The sequence below is a fragment of the Lactuca sativa genome, chromosome 4 (genome assembly GCF_002870075.4).
Source record: "Lactuca sativa cultivar Salinas chromosome 4, Lsat_Salinas_v11, whole genome shotgun sequence".
Taxonomy (NCBI): Eukaryota; Viridiplantae; Streptophyta; class Magnoliopsida; order Asterales; family Asteraceae; genus Lactuca; species Lactuca sativa.
Window position 1 is genome coordinate 302,776,665 of NC_056626.2, and position 23,528 is coordinate 302,800,192.

The window sequence follows — 23,528 nt, forward strand, 5'->3', positions numbered from 1 at the left end:
CAATGGAATCCTTTCTTTATGAACATTTGATGAGTATATGATACTCATAATCATGAGTTGATACTAACAACATGATTTGAATGCAATAACATCAAGGCTTTAGTAATTTATGGTTGAATTTATGGAATAATCAACCATAAGGGCATTTTGGAAAATCTAAGGATAACCACATGATGATTGACATCTAATAAGTGAATGCATTCATGGATATGAATTAACACTTAAGAGATGGGATTGTAACATATACATGAAGGTTCTCTTGAGCTATGAGTGGTTCTAGTGATTGTTTTAGCCTAAAGGGCAATTTAGGAAACATGGAATACAATTGAGTATTCCATGGTTAGTTTATGTACTTACAATGAGATTAATGAAGGTTTTATGTGCATGAAAAAATTTATTTGAGTGTTCAATAAGTTGAGAACAAACCTTGTGAGCTTTGAAATGTTCAAGTGAAAAATAGACTAGTTTACTCTTCTTTTGAACACTTAAGGATCATCATGATCTTAAGGTTTCAATGAGCACTTAATGGATTAAGTATTGTGTTTTAGGATGGTAAAACACCTGTTAAACATATGTGAGAACCTATACAAATGGTACAAAGTGATTTGGAAAAGGGTCTTCAAGAACTATGCAAAGTATAGTGTTATTTTGAGAAAAATCAAGTTTTGTGTGTGTGCAGACATGAAAACACGGCCCATGTAAATGCATGCTTTAATTTACACGGCTCGCGTAAATCCCTGTTCGAGATTTTCTTGTTTTCTTCATAACTTTTGCATACGGACTTGGTTTTTCCACAGTTTTTGCCAACATTCATATTTTTTCACGAGGAATAGTATGAAGCAATAAAATTTAGTATTTAAACCTTTGGGGGCTATTTTGGTCATTTTAATGACTTATGACCATATATGATGTAGGTAGTGTTTGAAGAGGATTGCTATCGGGAAAGGAACTAGAAGAAAACTAGCTAGCCTATGTGTGATTGAGGTGAGTACGTGTTGGCATTTTCCCATTTTGAGGTACATAGCAAAATGATTTTTATGATAAAGAAATATTAATTATTTGATATACTAAATGTTTTTGAAATGAAAGTATTAAATGATTTTGAAAAGAATGTTTTGAAAGAATGCCTTGAAGGCAAGAATATTTTTGAAAGTAAAAATGTTATGGAAGATCGAATGTTTTGAAAAAGTGTTTCAAATGTTTTGAAATATAGAGGCTTTACTTTTGAACTGAGTTTATGAGACTAATGTATTAAATTTGTAAAGAATGGAAAGTGATGACAAGAAATGTAAAGTAATGAAAACGAATGGAATGTAATGAAAGGAATTGGAAAGTAATGAAATGAAAACTGTCTAGAAATGATGCCTTGGTGGATTAATTTGTTATTTCCACATTGGTCTAGACTTATGAGTGGTTCCTTTGTTGGACGTATGCCCTAAGTGTAAAAATGGAAACGGTTTAATACCAAATTAGCCCTTAATGACATAATAAATGGAATATGAAAATATGTCTTTTGAAATGAAATGATAAGATATGAAATGAAATCAATTGATATTTATGATGCGTACGAAACGAGTTTTCCTTGAAAATTCTTGAAACTGATTTATGGTCTAAAACTATGTTCTGCAAAGATGAAACGTTTTTGATAAAAAAAAAGTGATAAATGTTTTGGGTCACAAACCCATGTAGTTCACGAGACATTTTTGTCTTACATATCTCTTTTTAGTGCCATGTACTCCAAGTTGAAATTAAGGAGAAAATTGATAGATGGAAATTAGGAGATTTAGAGATAGAGAACGTATCTCTTTTTAATGCCATGTATTCCACATATCTCCTCTTAATGCCATATATCTCTTTTTTGTCTTATGTATCTCTTTTTAATGCCATGTTTAGGGTACTACATTCTTACTCCAAAAACATTCTAAAAGTCAATGTTTTATGGACATGCAAGCCCAATGGATTTCTTGTGCTTATGTTAGGACAAAATGATGAAAAACGGTACCACAATCACATGCATGGATTCAGAACTTAGCCAAACTTTGGTACCACAAGTGCTATATATTTCTGTGTGTGCCACTCTTCACTGCCATTGTGTGGGTTATTTGATGAATGAGTCAAAACTCTTAACTTGCAATTGGATCAAGATTATAAGTTTGAAAGGGAGTATAATCTATTGATTGAATTAATGTGACAACCAATTTTGGGAATGTTTGATATCCATGTAATTATATCCACTTGTAAGCTTTTTCTAATAAAAAAGTGCTTCTCAAAAGACAATCGACTAATATTTTATCCAAACAGTTGATCTCGTTTTTAGATGATGAGGAGTCTCGTATAATCATTTAACTAGATCAGCTAAATGTTTCTATAAATGTTCTTTAGCCTCTCTAAAGGCTTGGCTCAACCCTTCATCTCCAGGTTCTTCTCTTGTTAATATGTCATAATCTTCCACGGAAGCATGCCAGTTTCCCAACTATTTTAATTATATACACAAAAGGAAACAATATTAGTAATTTCCGTGATCAATAGTATAAGATAAAGGAAAGTTGCTACATAACATTATATATATATATATATATATATATATATATATATATATATATATATATATATATATATATATATATATATATATATAGGGTTAGGTTCATGTGAGACGGTCTAATTTTCTGAGACCGTGAGACCATATTTTTCTAGTAAAATATTTTAATATTCTAGTGTTTATAAAAATTAAATATGTTTAATCATCTAATATTATAAACCAATAATTTTAACATATTTTATATTGAAATATTCTAAAACAAATAATGTTAGAATATATTGCATATCCTATTTTTACGAACAACAGAATATTAGAATATTTCACTAAAAAAATTTGGTTTCATGGTTTTACAAAATTATGTTCCTTGCAAATGAACTCTTATATATATATATATATATATATATATATATATATATATATATATATATATATATATATATATATATATAAAAGTCGGATAAAATTACCAAATAATGAAATTAATATAAAATTTCTTATTTTATTATATCCTATCAAAAGTTGTCACGTTAACTATAGAAATTAGTCAAGTGATATTATCATTTGTATGTATGATGTTTTTTTTATCGATGAGAAATTACTTATTTCGTAAAAAAGATAAGTATTAAATGAGTTCTCATATATAATAATTTTTTTGAATACCGCAACAACAAATTTTGAATTAAAAGCATTATTTGGTATCAAAATAACAAATGTATATTTTGCAATAGCATCAATTAATCAAATGATACATAATCACTTGTATGTATGGATTTACTATGTTGCGACATATCTTATTTTGTAATAAGTGTTCAAAAATTCTCATATTTAGAATGGTAAATTAGTTAATAAGGCAAAAAAGAATCTAGTGGTGGAAGAAAGAATAATCTCATACTGTTACAATTCCTTCTATTTTAATATGTATAGATTGGAGTACATTGCCTTATTTACAAATAACTTATAAGAGTCCTAATATACCTATTAATCTATATTGTCAACTTTATAGTTTACTTAATCAATACTATAACCAATTGATTCTTGGTAGGAGAGTAGAACGAGCTTTCCTAACTAACTGGCATTTTGACTTTCATACTTTCTCGATCCTCCCACATGCACAACAATGGGAGAAATGTGAAGTTTGTGGCGAAGTGTTTGAAAATAAGGGATTGATAGTCCCTTTGTCAAAAGCCCAACAAGTTATTACTCATAAGAACATAACAGAATTGCAAGATGTTAGAAAGGACCATATCATATATAACATTAAAATCAATCTCAAAAATGTTTCATGTCCGATGAAATACTTGATTAGCCTCTAAGTATTTATCCCTAATATTATTGCACCATAACTTCGTAGGAGAAGAAATAAAAATACTTTGTTCAAGAATTTAACATACAATCCAATGGAGCTTGACGATAGTGTTCCCTACGACTGATACTCTGCCTCGGTACTCGACCTAACAATTATAGGTTGTTTCATGCAATTCCAAATAATTAGACTAGGCTCAAGGAAAACACAATATCCAGAAGTGTGTCGTCAACCACCAAGACAACCATCCCAATCAACATCAAAATAAATATGTATAGAAAGATAAGATGCACATTATATAACGAGACCATGTGCTGGCGTACCTTGAAGATAATGAAGTATTCCCTTTACTGCTAGCTAATGTCTATCGGTAAGTGCATGAAGAAAATGAGACACCTTATCAACAACATATGTAATAAAGAAACAATTAATGACAAAATACTAAAAGACAAGGAGTGTGCTTCAGTACATAAATACATCTATCATTGGAGCTACCAATACAACTTTCCAATTGATGTCTTGAGAAAATAGAGGATGAGATAGGTTTTCAAGCTCTTCACGCACGTATGATGTAGTAAATCGCATATAAACTTTTACTAAGTCAGATTTATTGAAGTATACATACATGTAGCCTAACCACCTAATAAATACCTCAATCAGTGAGGATCTTTACGAGAAATTTTAGCACTAAGTTTAAAGAAGATGAACTCCTAATTATAATAATTTCATCAAAAGAGACCAAGACATAGTTAAGGGAGATAATAGTGCAATAAACAAATAAAGAAGTGAACGATACACACTGTTTAAAGCCAAGGATAACAAGAGCAACTGATAACTTGGCAAGCCAAGAAAAAAGGGATTTCTTTAGTCCATAAACAAACTTCATATGTAAGCACACATGATTTAGATAAAATTCAAATATCCTTGATTTATTTCATGTTAACCATTTCAACCAAATCTCCATGAAGGAATAATAGTATTGACATCTACTTAGCGGATGTGCCAGCCACTGAAAAAAAAAAAGAATGAACCAATTGGTTGGTTGTTGGTTTGAACACGGGTTAAAAGGATTTAGTATAGTCGATTCATTCAATTTAGAGATAACATTTTGCAACTTCCAACAAGTCGTACCTTGTAACGATTATCAGTTCCATCACAGGAAGTTGGTGAAAAAGAGGAGGGGTTTGAAAAAGATTTAACAAAAGAAGGTAACGAGGGAGCTGAAGAGGATTCCTCTAAAGTATGTAAGTAGATACATGGATATGATTCATGGGGATAAGTGAAACTATCACATCAAGAAACTCTCTTTCTTATCTGATTAGCTTTGTTTCCAACTACAAAACCCGCACATGTAATATCGAGGCTGTCTCAGTTGTTCTCTCTACTTTCACCGGGATTTTTTTGGAGATACCGATGAGACAATGTTTTCATTGGCAAGATTCAAAATTGTCACATGTTGGCTAGTGAGGTGAAATGTTGGTGTTTCTTTAGATGAAAGACAGACATAGAAATTTTCTTTTGTTTAATTGGTTTGAATGGTGTAATAGCCCTTGATGGGAACATTTCAAACCGATGTAATTCTAGCTATTGGCTACCTTCTTTTCAATAATTTCTTGTTGTCTAAAAAAATATAAATGGAGATATAACATGGAAGACATGTGGTGAGAAAATTTAGACAATAGGAATAGTTTACGATTGAGTATATGAGAAAAGGGTTGTACTAGGAAAATGTGTTTCATGAATAATGACATGATGAGAAATATAAGTATTTTGAGTAAGTGGATTAAACAATTATCCATGGTGGTTTGGAGAATATACAAGGAAGAGGAAGAAAGTGAATTTGGAGATAACGTTTGAGGGCGACTATATATAGAAAAGAAAGGGGTAACATAAACATCCCAATCTGTGCATCATATATTAATCTGGTAGTGCATGGAATTTTTTATCAATAGGGAATTTATTATTAAAAGTGGTTGTAAGAAATCATTTAATTGGAGAGGATGTATTAGCATATTCTTAATATGCCCTACTAAAACTTGTTAGGAAGATATGTATGAGATAATAAGGATATAAATATTCCATATTGATGTTGATTTTTACATATAACCGGTCCACTTTGTTAAGGATTAAACAAATAAGAGATATGATATGGAATGCCTGACTTTAACAAAATTGTACATATTGGTCCTTTCGAGTTCATGATTAATTTCACAATGAAAATTTTTAATAGACATGGAAACGGGTTTTTGACATGTGATTTGAAATATAGGAAGGATTCCAAGGCTTGGTGATAATAAGTTGAAGGATACATCCATGAAAACCAAATGGATTTATAAATAAAGGTAATAATTTAGCGATATCAGGAAGAAAAGTAACAAATGATGTTCCACTAATATTTGAGTGGACAATTTTTAATGGTTCTTAGCACTTTAATCGTGATAGATGCCAAATTTATTGATTATATCAAGAAATGGAATTTTATTTTTAGCATAATATGATGGATGTCATAAGTAGGAATGCCAAAGGTGCATTGTGGAAGTAAAAATGAGATGCATTCATTTTAAAATGAGTAAACAATGTGACTATTTGGAGGAATGTGTTGTAGAACACCCCCCCCCCCCCTCCTAAGGTCTTGACAAAAAAACTAGCTCATGAAAATTCAGCAGAGCATATATTATCATGCACAAATTGGGAAATTGCCAAAATACTTTTACTAAGGCTAGGAACATGATGGATGTTTTTATGTATGAGTGAGAACTTAGGTAAATTAAGCATAGCATGGTCAATATGAGAAATTTTTACAGTTTTATCATTTCCAACAACAACAACGCTTTCATGTTTTTCAGTCAATTAGATTAGTTATATATACAAAAGAAGTGTGTCTCAGTTAGTTATATTTGAAAAGAGTGTGGTTATCAAAACTCCATATGGGAAGTAGAAGACTCGTGTAGTCAAACCAGTATGGGTCTAATGAATGTAAACTCGAACTCTTGAAAGATTGGCTTAATCTTGATCCTATTTCTCTCCTAAAGCTTTACACCGAGCATATCCTAATACTTTGATAGAAACTACCATGGATTATGGACAATTTGTTTCAAACTTTGTAACTCAATGATGTTATATGAAGTATGTGATACATAGATGGAGTGCTTTTGGAACGATAACAACTAACAAGTATGAAAAGGTGTGTAAGTGTAATATATTTATTATTAAACAACTTCAAATACTCAAATGTTTTTTGAAATTGTTATAGAATTATCAAAACCATTTTTTTAATAAACCTAGAAGTGAGTCCCTTAAAAACATTTAGTTAATTTTGATTAATAGCACCCACAATGCATAATTCAATAGGAAAGTTGAACGAAGTGGCATACTTAATTGGCATTCAATGGATTAAACTCTACTATTGTAGCATGTGATGTTGGCATTCAATGAATATGATGCTCAATGGAAATTAAACTCTTTAATGGGAAAAAAATCTTTTAGTTATTAACAGTATATTCCATTGAACTTTGTAGAGTTTAATCATTCTAGGAAAATTAATATAGAGTTGTATAAAAAGTAAAATGATGATGTCTCAATCCATTAGACTCTAATAAGTTCAATGCATTTGTAGATGCCAATGGATTAAACAAATGGCATATTTGTATGATTGGGATTCCATATTCATGAAACAATAGCTCAAAACTAATTCGGCTTTTGGAAGGTGATCAAAACTACAAGGTATTCCATATATATCTATATATATATATATATATATATATATATATATATATATATATATTAATTAAAAATATAGTTTTCATCATATAGATTTTAAAGGATCAATAGTGGCTTAATCATTTCAAAAATCAATTTGATACGGATGGCAATGGTCAAATAATATAGGATACCAAGGGTTTAAAAAATTAACAAATGTTAAGACACAAATGTTGGACAACTATTTCTCGAGGGAAGATATTAGAAAAGCTATTTGGGAGTATAGCAACTCGAAATCTCATTCCCTAATGAGCTTACCGTTATTTTTTTAAGAATTATAGGAATGTGTTCCACCTTAGTTTATGTGCACCATGAAAGAGTTCTAGTCAAACTCTAATTTGCTTCGAGGTGTGAACAAATATTTTTTAGATAAATTATCGCCAAATTACTTTCATTTTGATTGATAAAACTCTTAATTCGCTAGTGTATAATGTTCATATAACCTCTATGAAAGTGCGCCAAATTCTTAAGACCCTACTAGTTGTTAATGAGATCGGAGAATGGTGTAAAAAGAATAAAATGTTTACTTTCAAGTTGGATCTCTAAATGGATTATGATTACTTCAATTAAAGCATATCCTGATTTTGTTATGAAGGTTATGGATTTTGATGAAAGATGAAGGACATGGATCTTTGAATGCATGCGTTCTATTAGTATATATGTGTTGGTGAATTGTTCCCCTCAATGAAGAATTTTCTTTCAAGCATGTCCTCCATCAAAGATACCATGTATCTAAGTTTTAGGTCACCCTTCTAATAGAGGGGATTCATGTTGTCACAAATGAAGTACAAAAAAAAATAGCCAAAGGTACATCGGTTGGTGAAAGTGAAATGTGTTATTTATTATGCTTATGACATGTTGTTCATGGAAGAATGAGTGATTGTTAAACTCTTAAATGTTATATGGATTCTACGTTGCTTTTATGTTGCTTATTAATAAAAAGTATCATGCTCTTATTTTGTTGTGTTCTTTACCAAATTCATATGAAAATATCATTTATACCATGCTTTATGGTAGAAAAACAACCAATGTCAATGAAATGAATGATGTTATGTTGTCTAAGATATTAAATCATAGGGTCTATGGTAATAAAGAAGGTTCCAGTTAAGGTTTATTTGTTCGCAGATGAGGAACACAAGAAAGGGATGGTGGAAATAGAGGAAGTCACGTTCCAAATATAAAACTTCTAGTAAGCTTAAATGTTATCAGTGTAAGGAATATGGGCATATTAAAAAGACTATCCATAATAAAGGAATGAGAAATGGTAAGTCTGAATCAAAAAAACACTGACAGTGTTGTTGAGGATCAAGATAGTTTCAATAAAGGTGAGATAGGTGACATTTTGACTGTATGTACAACTAGTTATGCAAACACTTGGATATTTGACACAAGTACGTCTCATCATATGACTTTCTCATGCAGTATATTAGTTTTCTAATGAAATGATTGGTAATGTAAATTTAGGTGATAATGAGATATGGAGCATCAAGGGAAGTGGAACGGAAATAAAAATGAATGATGAAATAATTACAAATTTTGAATTTTGGTATGTTCCAGATCTTTGGAAGAACTTGATTTCTCTTGGAACTTTAGCCAAAATATGACTCAAACATTCTGGTGAAGATGATTGGGTAAAAACCTTAAAGGGTTCTCTCGTGCTGATGGAAGCGAAACTGAAACATGTAATTTATTTTCTAGAAGGAAATTCAGTAACATGTATGGTGGCTTATTTTGAATCTCTAGAAAAGCATGATGATAAATCATAATTATCGCATCGTCAGTTGGATCACATGAGCGAGAGTGGAATGTTATTATAAGGACTGGTGGATACGTAATTAGGAAAAAGTTTTTTTAAGATTCTGTCATGAGAAAGGAACACATGGTGGAGTTTATATATAGTCAATACATAAGCAAAGAATACCACGAATACGTTTACTTGGATTTATAAGGTCTTCTCCGGTAAAATCGTATAGCCGATGCTTGTATTTTATAACATTTATTGATGACTTGTCTAGGAAATTTTGGTTGTATTTTATAAAAAGGATGAAATAAGTGTTTGGAAAGTTCATGGAATGAAAGACTATGGTTGAAAATTAACCAAGGGAAGAAAGAGTAACAGGCTATAGTTCCAAAATGCACCATTGGATACCTTCAACAAAACAGAAAGTATAGTGGAGCAGCATATTATGGAACACACTACATCAAAAGGTAGAGGTAGAAAATATGAACAAAATTTTTATGTACGTGCATAATGCATGCAGTTATATTCTTATTTATCGAAGAAGTTCTACGGAGAAGTTGTGAACATATATCCATCAACTGCAACTAACTTAAAGAATCTTCAAGAGGCATGGTTCAGAAAACCCTGTGATAATTTTGATTTATGTAGTTACCCTATGATAATGATGGTAAATTGTAGTCGACGCCTATGAAATGCATATTTCAAGGATATGCACCTAAAATGAAAGGTTATCGGTTATCGTGTATAGAAGAACGAAGGAGTCTGTAATTTATTAGTAGCATAGGTCTGACCTTTGATGAATTTTCTAACATGTAACTCAAATGCCATACAAAATTATGATAAACAACGAAAAGAAATCCGAAAAGGAGCAACCTAGACTAGATGAATCTCAAGTTCAACCAATGGAGCAAGAGTCTAGAGATGTTGTGCCGATATTGAAGAAACGAGGAAGAAGCTATAGCATAAAGAAGGCCGAAAATGAGCATTCAAAATCTCGTTAGATATGTTGGATGTGTCAATACAAGTAACGTCAGTTTTGTAGCATGTGCATTGGTAATTAGAGATAACATTGATAGAGACGAGTCTCAGTCATACAAAGAGGGTGTAGTGAGTAAAGAAGCAACAAACTGGTAAATTGAAATGAATGAAAAAAAAAAAGCAAGCCCTGGAGAAGAATGAAACATGGGATCTTGTTCCATTACCAGAAGAAGCAAAATCACTGGGTTGCAAGTGGGTCACTAATAAAAAAAAGATATTCCTGAAGTTGAACTAGAAAGGATCATGGAACATTGGTTGCAAAATGATTTCACTTGATCGGGAATCGTGAAACGCAAAATCATTCGGGTTCTATTATCCATGGTGAGTGCACTTGATCTGGAGCTTGAGTTGATCAATGTAGAATTTCCATTTGTTTAGGAAATTTAGATGACAAGATTTTCATGTCCCAACTAGAAGATTTCCTTGATTCAAAGAAAGATTATGTATGTTTGCTAAAGAAATATCATTTTGGTTTGAAGTAGTCGCCAAGAAAATGGTAAAGGAGAGTTTTTCTTTTATAACATCACACAGATATAATAGAAACCAGTTTGATAATTAGTATTACTCAAAGGAATTATCTGATGGTTCCTACATATATTTTGTTCATTGCAACCAAGAATATCGTTGAAATTAATGACTTGAAGATGTTATTAGAAAATGAGTTTAAGATGAAGGATTTGGTAGCTGCAAAAAGATATTCAGAATGGCGATTCAGGGGTTATAAAGGCGAGACTATTATACATTTCTTAATAAAGATACATATAGAAACTCTTCTAATAATTTAATTTGATCGGTTAACACCTATTAGAACTACTTTGGTAGCAAGCCTTAAACATTATTGAAGTACCATATGTTCTATTGGCAAGGCTAGAGAATCATGTGTGATATGGTATGTACTACACATTAACTACCTCATATAATTAGTTTTGTAAGCAGGTTTATGAGTGTTCTAGGAAAAGCTCAATGAGAAGCGCTCATGTGCATTATGCGATAATGAAAGGAACGACATACATTTTTTGGATTATGACACTAATACACAAAATTATGGCTTGGTTGGTTGTGAAAACCCGATCCATGGTGGTGATCTATTGAAAAAGAAGATACTCTACATGTTACATTTTCACTTTATTCAGATGTGTTATAAGTTCGAAATCAGCATTCCATCTCATTTTTTTCTTGTCCACAACTAATGTAGAGTATATGTCAATGACCGAAAGAATAAAGAAGTGTATATGGTTACACAGTCGCGTTTAAAGTCGTGGGTTGATAGTGGATAAACCTATCTTGTTTTGTGACAGTCAGAGTGTTTTGTGTCTAGCAAAGAATCTGGTCTATCATGAGAAGACAAACACATATTCGTGTGAGATTGAATTTCATCAGGGTTTTGGGAGAGAAATGTTCTTTATTAAAAAGATAACACCAAGGAGAATTTGGCTGATATGTTGACAAAGTCATTACCCATGGAGAAGTTCAAGCATTGGTGGATTTGGTAGATGTTATCAGGTGGTAATTCTCTTCGGTGAAAATTGACAGGAAAGAGATGGCTCTTGAGAATGCTTGATGGTTAAAGACAATTCAAGTAAAGGTGGATATTGTTAATGTATGACTTGGAATTTGGTGACTTGAATAGATAATGTGATCCAAAAGGAAGTAAAGAAACCAGACACGATATATCGACGAGATAAGAGTTTGGAGTAGGCTTAGGACCGATAGGGTTTTGCGGTGCATATGGGTTCGGCCCTATAGTTGCTATGGTTTTTCTATTAAAAATATTTGTAGCTAGGGATTCTAATATAATCTCTTTTAAACAGTAATAATTAAAGACTTATCATATTCTTGCGTGTGGGCGTAGGTCAGATCGACCGAATAACAATTAAATCCTTGTGTATTACATTATATTTGATTTCTTGTGCAACAATAACTAATAAAGCGTCTCGATAAATGGGTGTACCATCGAGTAAAGACGAAGTCTTGGTGTTTTGACTGAAAGATGTTTGATAACGAGAATGATAAATCTCGTTTGCATTCCAATAAAAGAAAACATATTTTCTAGGAGAATCAAGATAAGAGAATAACTCACCGTATCAACCTGGACAAAAAAGGCATTGAAGCTGATTATATTCTGGGTCCCTTATGCTCTAAAGACATCAAATATGAATATCATATTTTCAATAATTATGAGGCTGCCAACCGGATTGGATTGAGATCTCAAACTGGTGGGGAGTCTGGTTCGTGGACTATGAAAATAACGAATTAAGATATTCATGGAGCAGTGAACACTCTACTGTTACAAACTTGCCTTGGCGACATGACTAAGGTGGTTTTCCAAAAAAGCAGATTTTGTAAGTAACTCCATGGTAAAGTCCTCCTTTAACAAGGTGTCAATCCGTAGTAGATGCTATCGTCTAGATTGGCTTAATTTAGAAGGCATACTCAGCTCTCATTTTTGTTTCCAAATGTTGTTTTGTAACACCTCCCTAGTTTTAGTATAATTGCTGCCATTAAAAAAGTCATATCCCTAAGAGCATCCACAATGGTGAGTTTAATGGGAGAATTGAATGAGGCGGCAAGTCCATGTGTCATTCAATGGATGAAACTCTACCATTGTGAGATGTCACATTGACATTAAATGAATTTGGAGTTTAATGGCCATAAAACTCTTCAATGGGAAAAAAGGAAAGTTTTAATTCTTGAATACTTACTATAAATTATATTTTGTAACATTCTATTGAACTTTGTAGAGTTCAATGCATTGTAGAGAAAAAAATAATAGAGTTGTATGGATTGTAGAATGATGATGTGACAATCCATTGAACTCTATGGAGTTCAATGCATTGTGGATACCCTAATGTTGTTTTCTAATTGGAAATTAACTTCATAATCTAAATTATATATGTCATATCAAGAAAATGATCATAGATGTGTAATGAAATGTAAGTCCAAACAACAATTTCGATTTAAACTGTTGAAAGAACTTAACTTTCATAGTACACGGTATATCATTTTATTAATAGATATAAATTTTAGTGGCATGCTTTTTAAGAAAAAGCAACTTTCATAACTCACTTTACCAAGATTAAACCATTTGATCCGACACACAAATAGCAGGAAATATGAATAACCAAGATGAGGGTTGTGTATGAATGTGGTTCACCTTAAAATTGCAGTCAGCTCTTCGTAGTCTTGCTTTGCTATAAGTGGGACGAATGTTCAAGGCCATGGTGCAATCCTCGACTGCTTTCTCAAACTGACCCATCTTTGTCCGACAAGCAGCACGGTTGCAAAGCAACACAGAGTTGAATGGGTCATGGTCAAGTCCCTCTCCATATGCAATGCAAGCGTCAGGATAATTGGCAGCTTTGAACAACTCATTGCCTTTGGACCTTGCACCCATCACTACCTTAATTCTGCACACCATCATGTTCACATCTTTATTGTTCGAGTCTATCTTTGATGCCATTTCAGAGGCTTCCATTGCATCATCAATCCTGTCGATTGCAACATATAATTCAAAAGATTAATTAATGTTATACATGTAAGTTAGAAAGATTTTTATTTTAACTTTAACATATCATTTTCGATTTTCTCTATAAATGTTTTAACTGCGTATATATATTATAATAAATCATATATATGATTATTTTTGACTTGGTCATGTTATAAACCATGACCAAATCTATAAAAGCTTTACCAAACAATGTTGAATATAGAATGGTCGAACAGATTACATTTCAACTTTATGTTTGATTTTTTTTCATTTTTTTTACGTACATGATCATATTGTATTAACTACCGACTCATTTTATATCGACTATTTATTTATCTAGAAGATCAATTGGATGGTCAATGGAATATAAAAATCGGGTGTTATTTTATTTTATTTTTTTTGTATATATGGCATATAAAACGTCGAAGGTAGGTTGTCATGTTGGTCACCTTCCTTCACTTGTCAGTGTCCATAAATATTATTTTGAAATTTTGTTTAATAGTACGTAATCCCTCTGGCTCATATATAGGATTAAAACTTTGTCTAATAACATAAATTAATTTTTTATTCCATCCAAAATATAAGTTATAATCAGCAGTTTAGATTATTAATAACTAGTTCGATCAATAATTGTATGCTCAATTACAACAAGATTACATTTTGTAAGCATATCGTTTGATAATATCGAATTTTAATTATTATTATTATTTATTAAAACGTAATTATAACAAATTTAACATTCATGTATATATTACATAAAAACAATATAATTACTTTGCATGAATACGTATATATGGTGAAGCATATATGATAATGTTCGTCACACAATACCTGCCAGCAGCAAGATCGACTTGAGCCCTTATAAGCAACAAATTAGCATGGCTGATCGGACCATAGAACTTGTTGCAGTCATCTTCATCAAACTTAGGCGCATTACTCATCACCTCGTCTGCTTCGTGATGCCTATGCAACTTCAACAACGCCTCGGCTTTCAACGTAAATATCTTAATTTATTTTCAACATATAAAAACACTCGATAATATTAGTCTACATATATTAAGTTAACTAACCATGCAATCTTTAATGGAGGTAATAGATCTATACCTGTAATGCAAAATCTGCACCAGAAGATATAGCTACACTGCTTTCTTTTATCATTGTGTTCCAATCTCTTCGCTTCTTTGCCTCATTACACCGGTTAAAGTGCACCTGTAGTTTTTGCGCTTTTGTTAATAGTTCAGGCTCGACTTCTGAGCCAGCCTGTTTATAATGACGAATTGTATTTTCTGGATCCCCTAGTCTGAAATTACACTCGAGTTTTTATTCATGTAAAAAGCATAAAGAACATAAATTTTCGGATAAAAAGATCAAATAATGAGATATAATAATTAACCTGAGATATAATGTGGCTAAACGAGTATGAGCCCTTTGGTAAAAGGGTTCTATTCTGATTGCTTCTCGAGCTTCGAACACTGCTTCTAAAAGATTACCCATGGCAGTTAAAGCTGCACTTTTGTTGCTTCGGTAGGCTGCCTTTTCCGGATCAATTGAAATTGCAGCGTCATACAGAGACAACGCTTCAGCAAATCGCCCGTTTTTGTAATCTTCGTTTCCCATGATCTTCAACTGCTCAGGATCCATTCTTGTTGAAAGAGCTCTACAGAAAGCAGTTCGCTTTACTGGTTTCAGTACCTCTTTTCTAGGTATCCTGTTTATGTTCCCATTTGGGAGGGAAGTTTGTTCTTTAACACTCTTCGGATGATAATCAACATTGTTTGAATTTGGTTGTGGTAAGTTGCCTAAATTACCAAACACCTTCATGTTACCAGCATAGATTGAACGCTGATGATCATCGATCATGGTTTCAAGATCCTCTAATATCCCACTTGTTCCTCGGGTGAGTACCTTTTTGTTTTGATCATAGATTTGGTTGTGTTGTTGACCATTTGGTTCACTTTTTTTAACTTGTTGCGGGGTTTGAACATATAATGGTGGGGTAGCTTTCTTTTTTTGATTTGGCAAAGGCCTAGCAATAATTTGGTCGACTTGTTTCTGGGATTGTTCTGGGCTTGATGAAATATCGAAGGATGCATCATCCGAACCATTTAGCCTCGTGGAATTCGACTTCTGGCTGCTTGGAGTTGTTGAGATGTCAGGAAAATTGTCAGTCGGGAGAGAACTCGTTGAGACAGATCTTCTTGTTCGTCGTCCAAAAACAGCACTAAATACACCGCATCCATACTTTATCGGCAAATCAGACATTATGATATCGGTTAAGCCTTTTCGGGTACAGGATTTGGTCTTGTTTAGAGTATATATGCAACAATGGAGTAAAATAAAGTGGGTTTTATATTGGGATTTTGCATGAAAAAGTCTTGGTTGGTGATTTCAGTTATATAATCGTGATAGATGATAAAGATATATAGTCGATGAAATTTATGACATGTGCAACAAGTAAGCTAGGACTTAATCATGCATCACCCAAATTAATGGAATCGATTCTTCATCATATTAAAGCTAGATGTGTAGATATATAAATGGGGATTTCGGTAGGATCAGATTCCTGGGTGCATCCACAACATGACGTAAGCCATTGCAGATGCATGCATCATGCACAAAAGGACCTAGGATCATTTTTGGTTAAGCCTCTCTTATTTATCTCATGTTCGTGAAATGGGGAGGAAAAGAAGTGAAAGCACCCACAGAATATGTAATTAATTAAAGTGTAACCCTATGATCAAAACATTAATAATAATAAATTTCCAAAAAAAAAAAAAAAAAAAAAAAAAAAAAAAAAAAAAAAAAAATTAAAGAACCACGGTAAAAGTCATTAAATTCAAATGATCAAAACATTTAACAAAAGAATTTATTGTATTTTGGGCATTACAAAATAGAAAATGCTGGCTTGTCTTTTAGATGAAATTATTTCATTGGGGAATATTTTTAGTTTTCCTCTTACGCACTATAAAATAAAGGATGTAGATTCTTGTCTTTAATTTTTTATTGTTTCAAACAGAAGAAGAGGGCATCACGTTGATCCATCACTATTCAATGAACACCCCCACGTCTGATTTCCAAGCTGTATCAACCACATCTTCCACTAATTAAAGCCTATTGGCTTTTATCTATAAATTTTATTCCTGTGTTGCCTTAAATGAAAAAAAAATAAAATCAAGTTAAATTACAAATTTATGGATTTACAGAAGTTTATTAATTGTAGCATATGCATTATTTTTTACATGGAAGACAACCTAAAAGTTGAACCTAAAGTTGAAGCATGCCGAATTCCAACATGAGACAACATTTTTGGGTTTTTTATTCCCAAGTAATCACCACCAATTGGTGCTGGTTGTAGCATATGCACTTGGAGTGATTAAAATTTTGAAAGAAGCTTAAGATCTTGAGATTGATGTTGAAATGTAAATATTCTCCATATGGATTCTAAGTAAAAAAGTTTATGTTTTTAATGTCACCATGTCATTTTATATGATTGAAACTAACATGTGAGCTAAGGGGCTTCATAATTTATACTCTAATATATATATATATATATATATATATATATATATATATATATATATATATATATATATATATATATATATATATATATATATATATATATATATGAGTTTGTGCGGAGTCCATGCATGTATAAGATCAAATTAGAAGTCGGTTCAGCGACAAGTCGGCGGGTCCAAGGGCAGCACCTTTGGGTCCGGGGTTTCCAAAGAGGTGGCACCCCTTTGGCGGGGTCTAGGGGCAGCGCCCCTAGCGGGGTCCAAGGGGCAGAGCCGCAAAACCTCTCTGAATTTTCCATATAGGAACATTGTGGGAAATTCAAATTCTTGAGGGTGATTATAGTAAAACTAACAAAACTCATTAGTTTTGAAACCCTAAATCCTCATTAAAATGCGGATTACCCTGACTTGCTTCAAAAGAACTCATGGACGGCCCAACCCTAATGAAACTTTAATCTCGTTTATTACATAAACAACTCTTCCTTTGGAGAAGGTACACATGAAAATTAGCTTTTGTTTTTCTTCAAAAACTCTTAAAATCTTTCTAGCAATTCGGCTTACGATTTTTGTGTCTAGAATTATAAGTGTCCTCTTGGATTATCCTAGGTTGAACTTCTTGTAGCCCAGGCATACGGTAGAAATATCAGTTCGGAAAGTGTTCCCATGATCCAAGTTGGTATCCAAATCTCCACTATAGACACTATTATTTCTTACAATTGAACTGATATTCCCTGTTCCTGAAGATGGGTGACTTAACCTGCGAGATGACAACTAAGTTTGCCAAGCTAGAGAAGTTCGAAGGTGTCGACTTCAGGCGTTGGAAGAAGAAGGTGCACTTCATGTTGATTATTCTGAAAGATGCATGCGTGCTGACTACTCCAAGACCAGTGGAGGCTAAGGAAGGTGTTGTTGACAGAATTGAAGAGATAAGGAGGAGACATAAGTGGGACAACGATGACTACATCTCCAAAGGTCATATTTTGAACAGTATGTCTGATGCTTTATTTGATATCCATAGTGAATCCTTGTATGCCAAGGAGTTGTGGGACACCCTTAAATTGAAATATATCACCGAGGATGCTTCTAGTAAGAAGTTTCTGGTCAGTAACTTTAACAATTATAATATGGACGATTCAAAGTCTGTTACTGAACAATACAATGAACTCCTTGGCATATGCGGTCAGTTTAAACTACACCGGATGAATATTGATGAATCCATTGATGTGTCAACCATCATTGACAAACTGCCTTCATCCTGGAAAAACTTCAAACATAACTTAAAACATCAAAAAGAGGAATTGTATTTGGTTCAACTTGCTAGTCATATTTGTATTGAAGAATCTCTTTGTGCGAAGGAAAGTGACAAATCTGGAAAAAAAAAAAAAAAAAGGAAAAGTTGAATCTGGACAACCCTCGGTTCATATGGTTGAAAACAAACCAAGGAATCAGAACCAGAAAGGATATGGAAAACGTAAGCAGGAATATGTCCCAAGCAACTCCAACAAAAAGAGAAAGGATCTAGTTTGTTGGAGGTGCAATCAAGTTGGGCATTGCAAGCATGATTGTCATGTGAATTTAGGCAACAATGGTGCTAGAAATAGTGGAGCCAATGGGAAGGTGAATGGGTCTTCAGCCTAAGTAAAATGATGTCAGTGTTTGACTAAATTTGATAATTCTAATCAGAATTATGTTTAGTATGTTTCATTCATTCCTGAATCATTCTATGTACAGGATGATGATGTTGCTTGGTGGATCGACTCCGGGGCAACAAACCATGTATGCAAGGATAAACGGATGTTTGAAACGTTAACTTCGCTTGAAGACGGGTCGGTGTTGAAAATGGGAGACAATTCTTTTATTCCTATTTGTGGTTTTGGTTTTGTGTCTCTTGAATTTACTTTTGGAAAGAAAATTAAGTTATTTGATGTTTTGTTTGTTCCGAAGATTCACAAGTGTAACGACTGATAAGTACAACCAATTTTAAATTTTTCAAAAACGTCTCGATTCCATTAAATCTTTACAAAAAGGTTTTCAATACAAAACATTTAACGTGTTCCCAGAATCACAATATTACGAAATCATGAGGAGCGGTACGATCACGCCTTCGCCTTGCCACAGTCTCCTGAAGAACCTGAAAAACATGAAACCACAACTGTAAGCCCGAAAGCTTAGTGAGATATCCCCAAAGTACCAACCACAAATACCATACACGCATAACATGTCATAACATATCCGATCACAGAATAGCCATGCACTTCGGGTCTACTGTGTGACTGGTCCGCCGCACCGGCCTACAGTCCATCTGGTCCACCCTCTGAGTCTATCCACATACATCGAGTCTACAGTGTGATTGGTCCGCCCGCTCCCGGGCCTTCAATCTACCTGGTCCACTCTCCGAGCCTTCGGCACGTCTGGTCCGCCCTATTCGGGGCCTACAGCCTATCTGGACCGCTCGTGGGGCCTTCGGGACAACCGGTCCGTCCTGGGTATCTTGGCCTACAGCACGCAGCAGGACCCGCCTCAACCCAACTCCAGTCCAAACAACCATGTGCACATATACATACAATCATATAGCAACTCACAGTCAACAAGCAGATCAAACAGATCACATAACATACCACCATCCTAACTAGGATACCGACCTAACAGGTCTCTAGCATATACCATCCTAACTCACAAGATGCAAACATATCAAAGCAGTAACATAATAACAACTACCCGGATCTCAATCCGATAAGGGTCGACCTTGGTGCCTTAGACCCTCTTGATATAGTGAGGATAACTCACCTCGAAACTGCCGACTGAACAGATAACCCGAACTGCTCCGATCACTGATACGATCTCCACCACTGGACAACCGCCAATGCACTGAACTCAAAACAACAATCAACAATTACCAAAAGGCCCCTGGAAACCACTGGTCAACCCTTGATCAAAGACAAGGTCAAAGTCAACCCCTGACTGACTCTACTCGCCGAGTCAACCCGATGATTCGCCGAGTCCCCATACTCAGAACTTCCCTCAATCCGCGACCTAACTCGCCGAGTCACCCCGAGACTCGTCGAGTTCAACAACTCTGAGTCCACTCGCACACAACCCACCGAGTCATCCCTTGACTCACCGATTCTTGACTCGACCAGAAAATATTGGGACTCTTCGACAAGACTCGCCGAGCCCAAGAACAGACTCGCCGAGTCTAAGGCTATCTTCGACCTACTCGCCGAGTTGTTCATACAACTCGCCGAGTTCCAGGCCATCTTCAAGCAACTCGTCGAGTCCACCCATGTGACTCGCCGAGTACCACCGGTCTGAATCCATACAGAAGCACTCCAGGCCATGCAATTGCTCCAAAACATAGATCTAGCCTCCTACAACTCATCCATCACGTAAAGTGGCAAACTTTACGTGAATCCAAAGAGATCTAGGCCATTTGCACATTGGGCTAGGGTTTGGGGACATGATGGCTCCACAAAACACTCCAACACAGGGACTTTCATGCTCTCTGATCCTTCTGCATTCCAGATCTGAGGTAGCAACCTCAGATCTAACCTCTAGACTTCCAATTACATCCATAGACAAGTTCCCACAAACCCCAAAATGAAGAAACAACATAACAACAGCCCAAGAACGAGATATTACCTCCAAGAGATGCCCCAACTGCAATGTAATTCGAACCCAAGCAAAGCCCCTTGCTCCAAGCCTTTAATCTCCCAAAATTCCTTCAACAATTACTTTTCCAAGCTCCAATCCACTCAACAATGGTGCTTCTCCACGATTTTAGGGTTTCTGGAACTTAAGGGGGAACAAAGAGGCTGGGAGGAAAACATAATGATCTTTATATAGAGCTCAACCCCGAGAATTAGGGTTTTCTCCACTCAGCGCCTACTCGTCGAGTCCATCTTATTGACTCGCCGAGTCGGCTACTTAACACTCGATCCAGTTGCGACTCTACTTGCCGAGTCCACCCATGGACTCGCCGAGTCACTCTTTCCCAATTTACTCTTTTAGCCCTTCTACTCTACTCTTGATATTTCGGGATGTTACAATTCTCCCCCACTTAAATTAGGCTTCGTCCTCGAAGCCTACAGCACTTCAATCCCAAAGATACTCCCACGACGCACCACCTGGCCTTAACCTGGCCAAGTCCCTCAAGGCATACCCATCGAAACTCAAACACACTTTCTTTTTCCTTACGGTGTCCTGATCACCGTCTCGAGCCGGGCACCGGCTGTACCCTCTGATAATCACACTCAATAACCGCGAGAATTACCCAAGACGCATCAGTGACCCAAATCTCAACATTCACTCGACCCATAAGGGCTTAGAAAGCCATGAACCATCGGATCCCCGATCCGAATCCCACTCTATCCATTCTGCGATGACGGAAAGACCCATTCTCAATCTCAGAGCAACTCCCACGAGTTCTCCTCTTGCATTCACATACACATGTTGAACTTCTCTAGCACCCTCAGGTTGGGAAAAACCTGATACACTGATGATATCCTCCAACATCCCCCAAGATGAACCACTAATACATATCCAATACCCTGATCAGAATCACACTGAGAGCCCAAGACTCTCCCTCCGCATCCCTTCCGAGTCTCTTGGCTCTACACCTGCGGAATTCCCTCCGCGACCTCAGCAGACATCCCAAACCGGATGTGCTTCAATTCCACTGCCGCAAACACGCTGCTCAAAAACCATACTCGGATTACTCTAATCATAACTCTGCTTTGCCACTTCCACTTCCATGAACTTGCACTCCCTCTCGGAGTTACACACCTCTCTCACTTCCTTTTCCAAGGAATCCACTTGGCCATATTGCCACTCCAACAAGTGCCACGGTGCTCGCCCAACGCTACACCACCCTTTAGCGTATCCGCTATTCATCCAACACACATACTCTGAATCTCATCGCAGGGACTCTCAAGCCCATGCACTGTCTCCACTAATCATGATCACTACCCGGGGCCAGACCTTCTAATGCAATCACACTGCAGCATACACAACCCAAAACCTCACACTGATCCAACAATACCTGTAGAGTCTTCAGCATGACTGGACCGCCTCACCAGGCCTTCAGCCCATCTGGACCACTCTCTCAGAACCTTCAGCCAATCTGGACCGCTCTCAGTGCCTTCAGTTTGGCTGGACCGTTCTCCGAGCCTTCGGCCAGACTGGTACGCCTACCGGCCTTCAGTCTATCCGGACCGCTCAACTAGCATTCAACATTACGGGCTATCCTCCCCCGGAAGTCCTCCCATGCATACCGCTCTAGCCCTCAAGGGGTTTCGAACTCTAACCCCATCATACATACTCGATCCCGGCCTGCTCCCAGGCCCTCTACAATCAAATGCCCTAGGTCTAAATCCCGCCCTGCATGTCCGACACTTACTCCTATCAGCCTATACTCTGGGCTGACAGAACACTTGCTGCCTCCCAACAGCTAAGCACTTTCCATTACTCATCGATCTCCCGGAGAATTCTCCAATTCTCCCCCACTTGGGCACTAACTATCAACCACCGGTCGCCATCACCGACCTCCCAGAACAACTCTTCCACAAAGAAAACACTTACACGCGGACTGCTTCCCACAAGCATAAACAACCTCAACGAGATCTCACATCAACACCGATCATCCTACTCGAAAGAACTCAATCTGCATCAACTACTCCTCAGAACGCAGATGCTACCCGGCCTGAAACCCAATACCGGGTTGCCACTAATAACCCTCATGAATGATAACCAACGGAAATCCCAAAACCATAACCCATAACCAAAACCATAACCCGCAAAATGACGAATACCACATCGAAAACCACGCAAAAATACCAGCACAAAACAATACACCACAATAATCACAAGATAACAAGACATCGAGAAAGAAACATACCCGCAGCTACATCCGGCACTGCCCTGATCTCCTCTGCTACAAGCTGAAAAGCACGACCCTGAGCCCTTGGGGGCTCTGCTCCACCCTGACCTCCACCTGAGATCCTTAAAGTGGCCGGTGCTGGAGCCTGCACCGGTCCTGCAACAAGCTGTGGACAGTTGACCCTCAAATGCCCAACCTGATGACAATGATAGCAAATCCTCAAATCCCGAACTGGCGTTGACTGCTGACAATCCATCGCATA

General features: G+C 35.6%; 2 protein-coding genes across 2 annotated transcripts; one reads left to right on the forward strand and one right to left on the reverse strand.

Annotated features, from left to right (window-relative positions):
* Positions 1–2,193: 2,193 nt before the first annotated feature.
* On the reverse strand, positions 2,194–16,649 carry LOC111910726 (TPR repeat-containing thioredoxin TTL4). Its single transcript, XM_023906552.3, has 5 exons — positions 15,264–16,649; positions 14,975–15,170; positions 14,702–14,874; positions 13,538–13,871; positions 2,194–2,473 (listed from the first exon to the last, which is right to left on the reverse strand). The coding sequence occupies exons 1-5, from the start codon at positions 16,130–16,132 to the stop codon at positions 2,366–2,368; spliced, it is 1,680 nt and encodes a 559-aa protein (XP_023762320.1). The 5' UTR covers positions 16,133–16,649; the 3' UTR covers positions 2,194–2,365.
* A 1,506-nt stretch (positions 16,650–18,155) lies between these two features.
* LOC111910719 (uncharacterized) lies at positions 18,156–18,791 on the forward strand. Its single transcript, XM_023906546.1, has one exon. The coding sequence runs from the start codon at positions 18,156–18,158 to the stop codon at positions 18,789–18,791; it is 636 nt and encodes a 211-aa protein (XP_023762314.1).
* Positions 18,792–23,528: the final 4,737 nt, after the last annotated feature.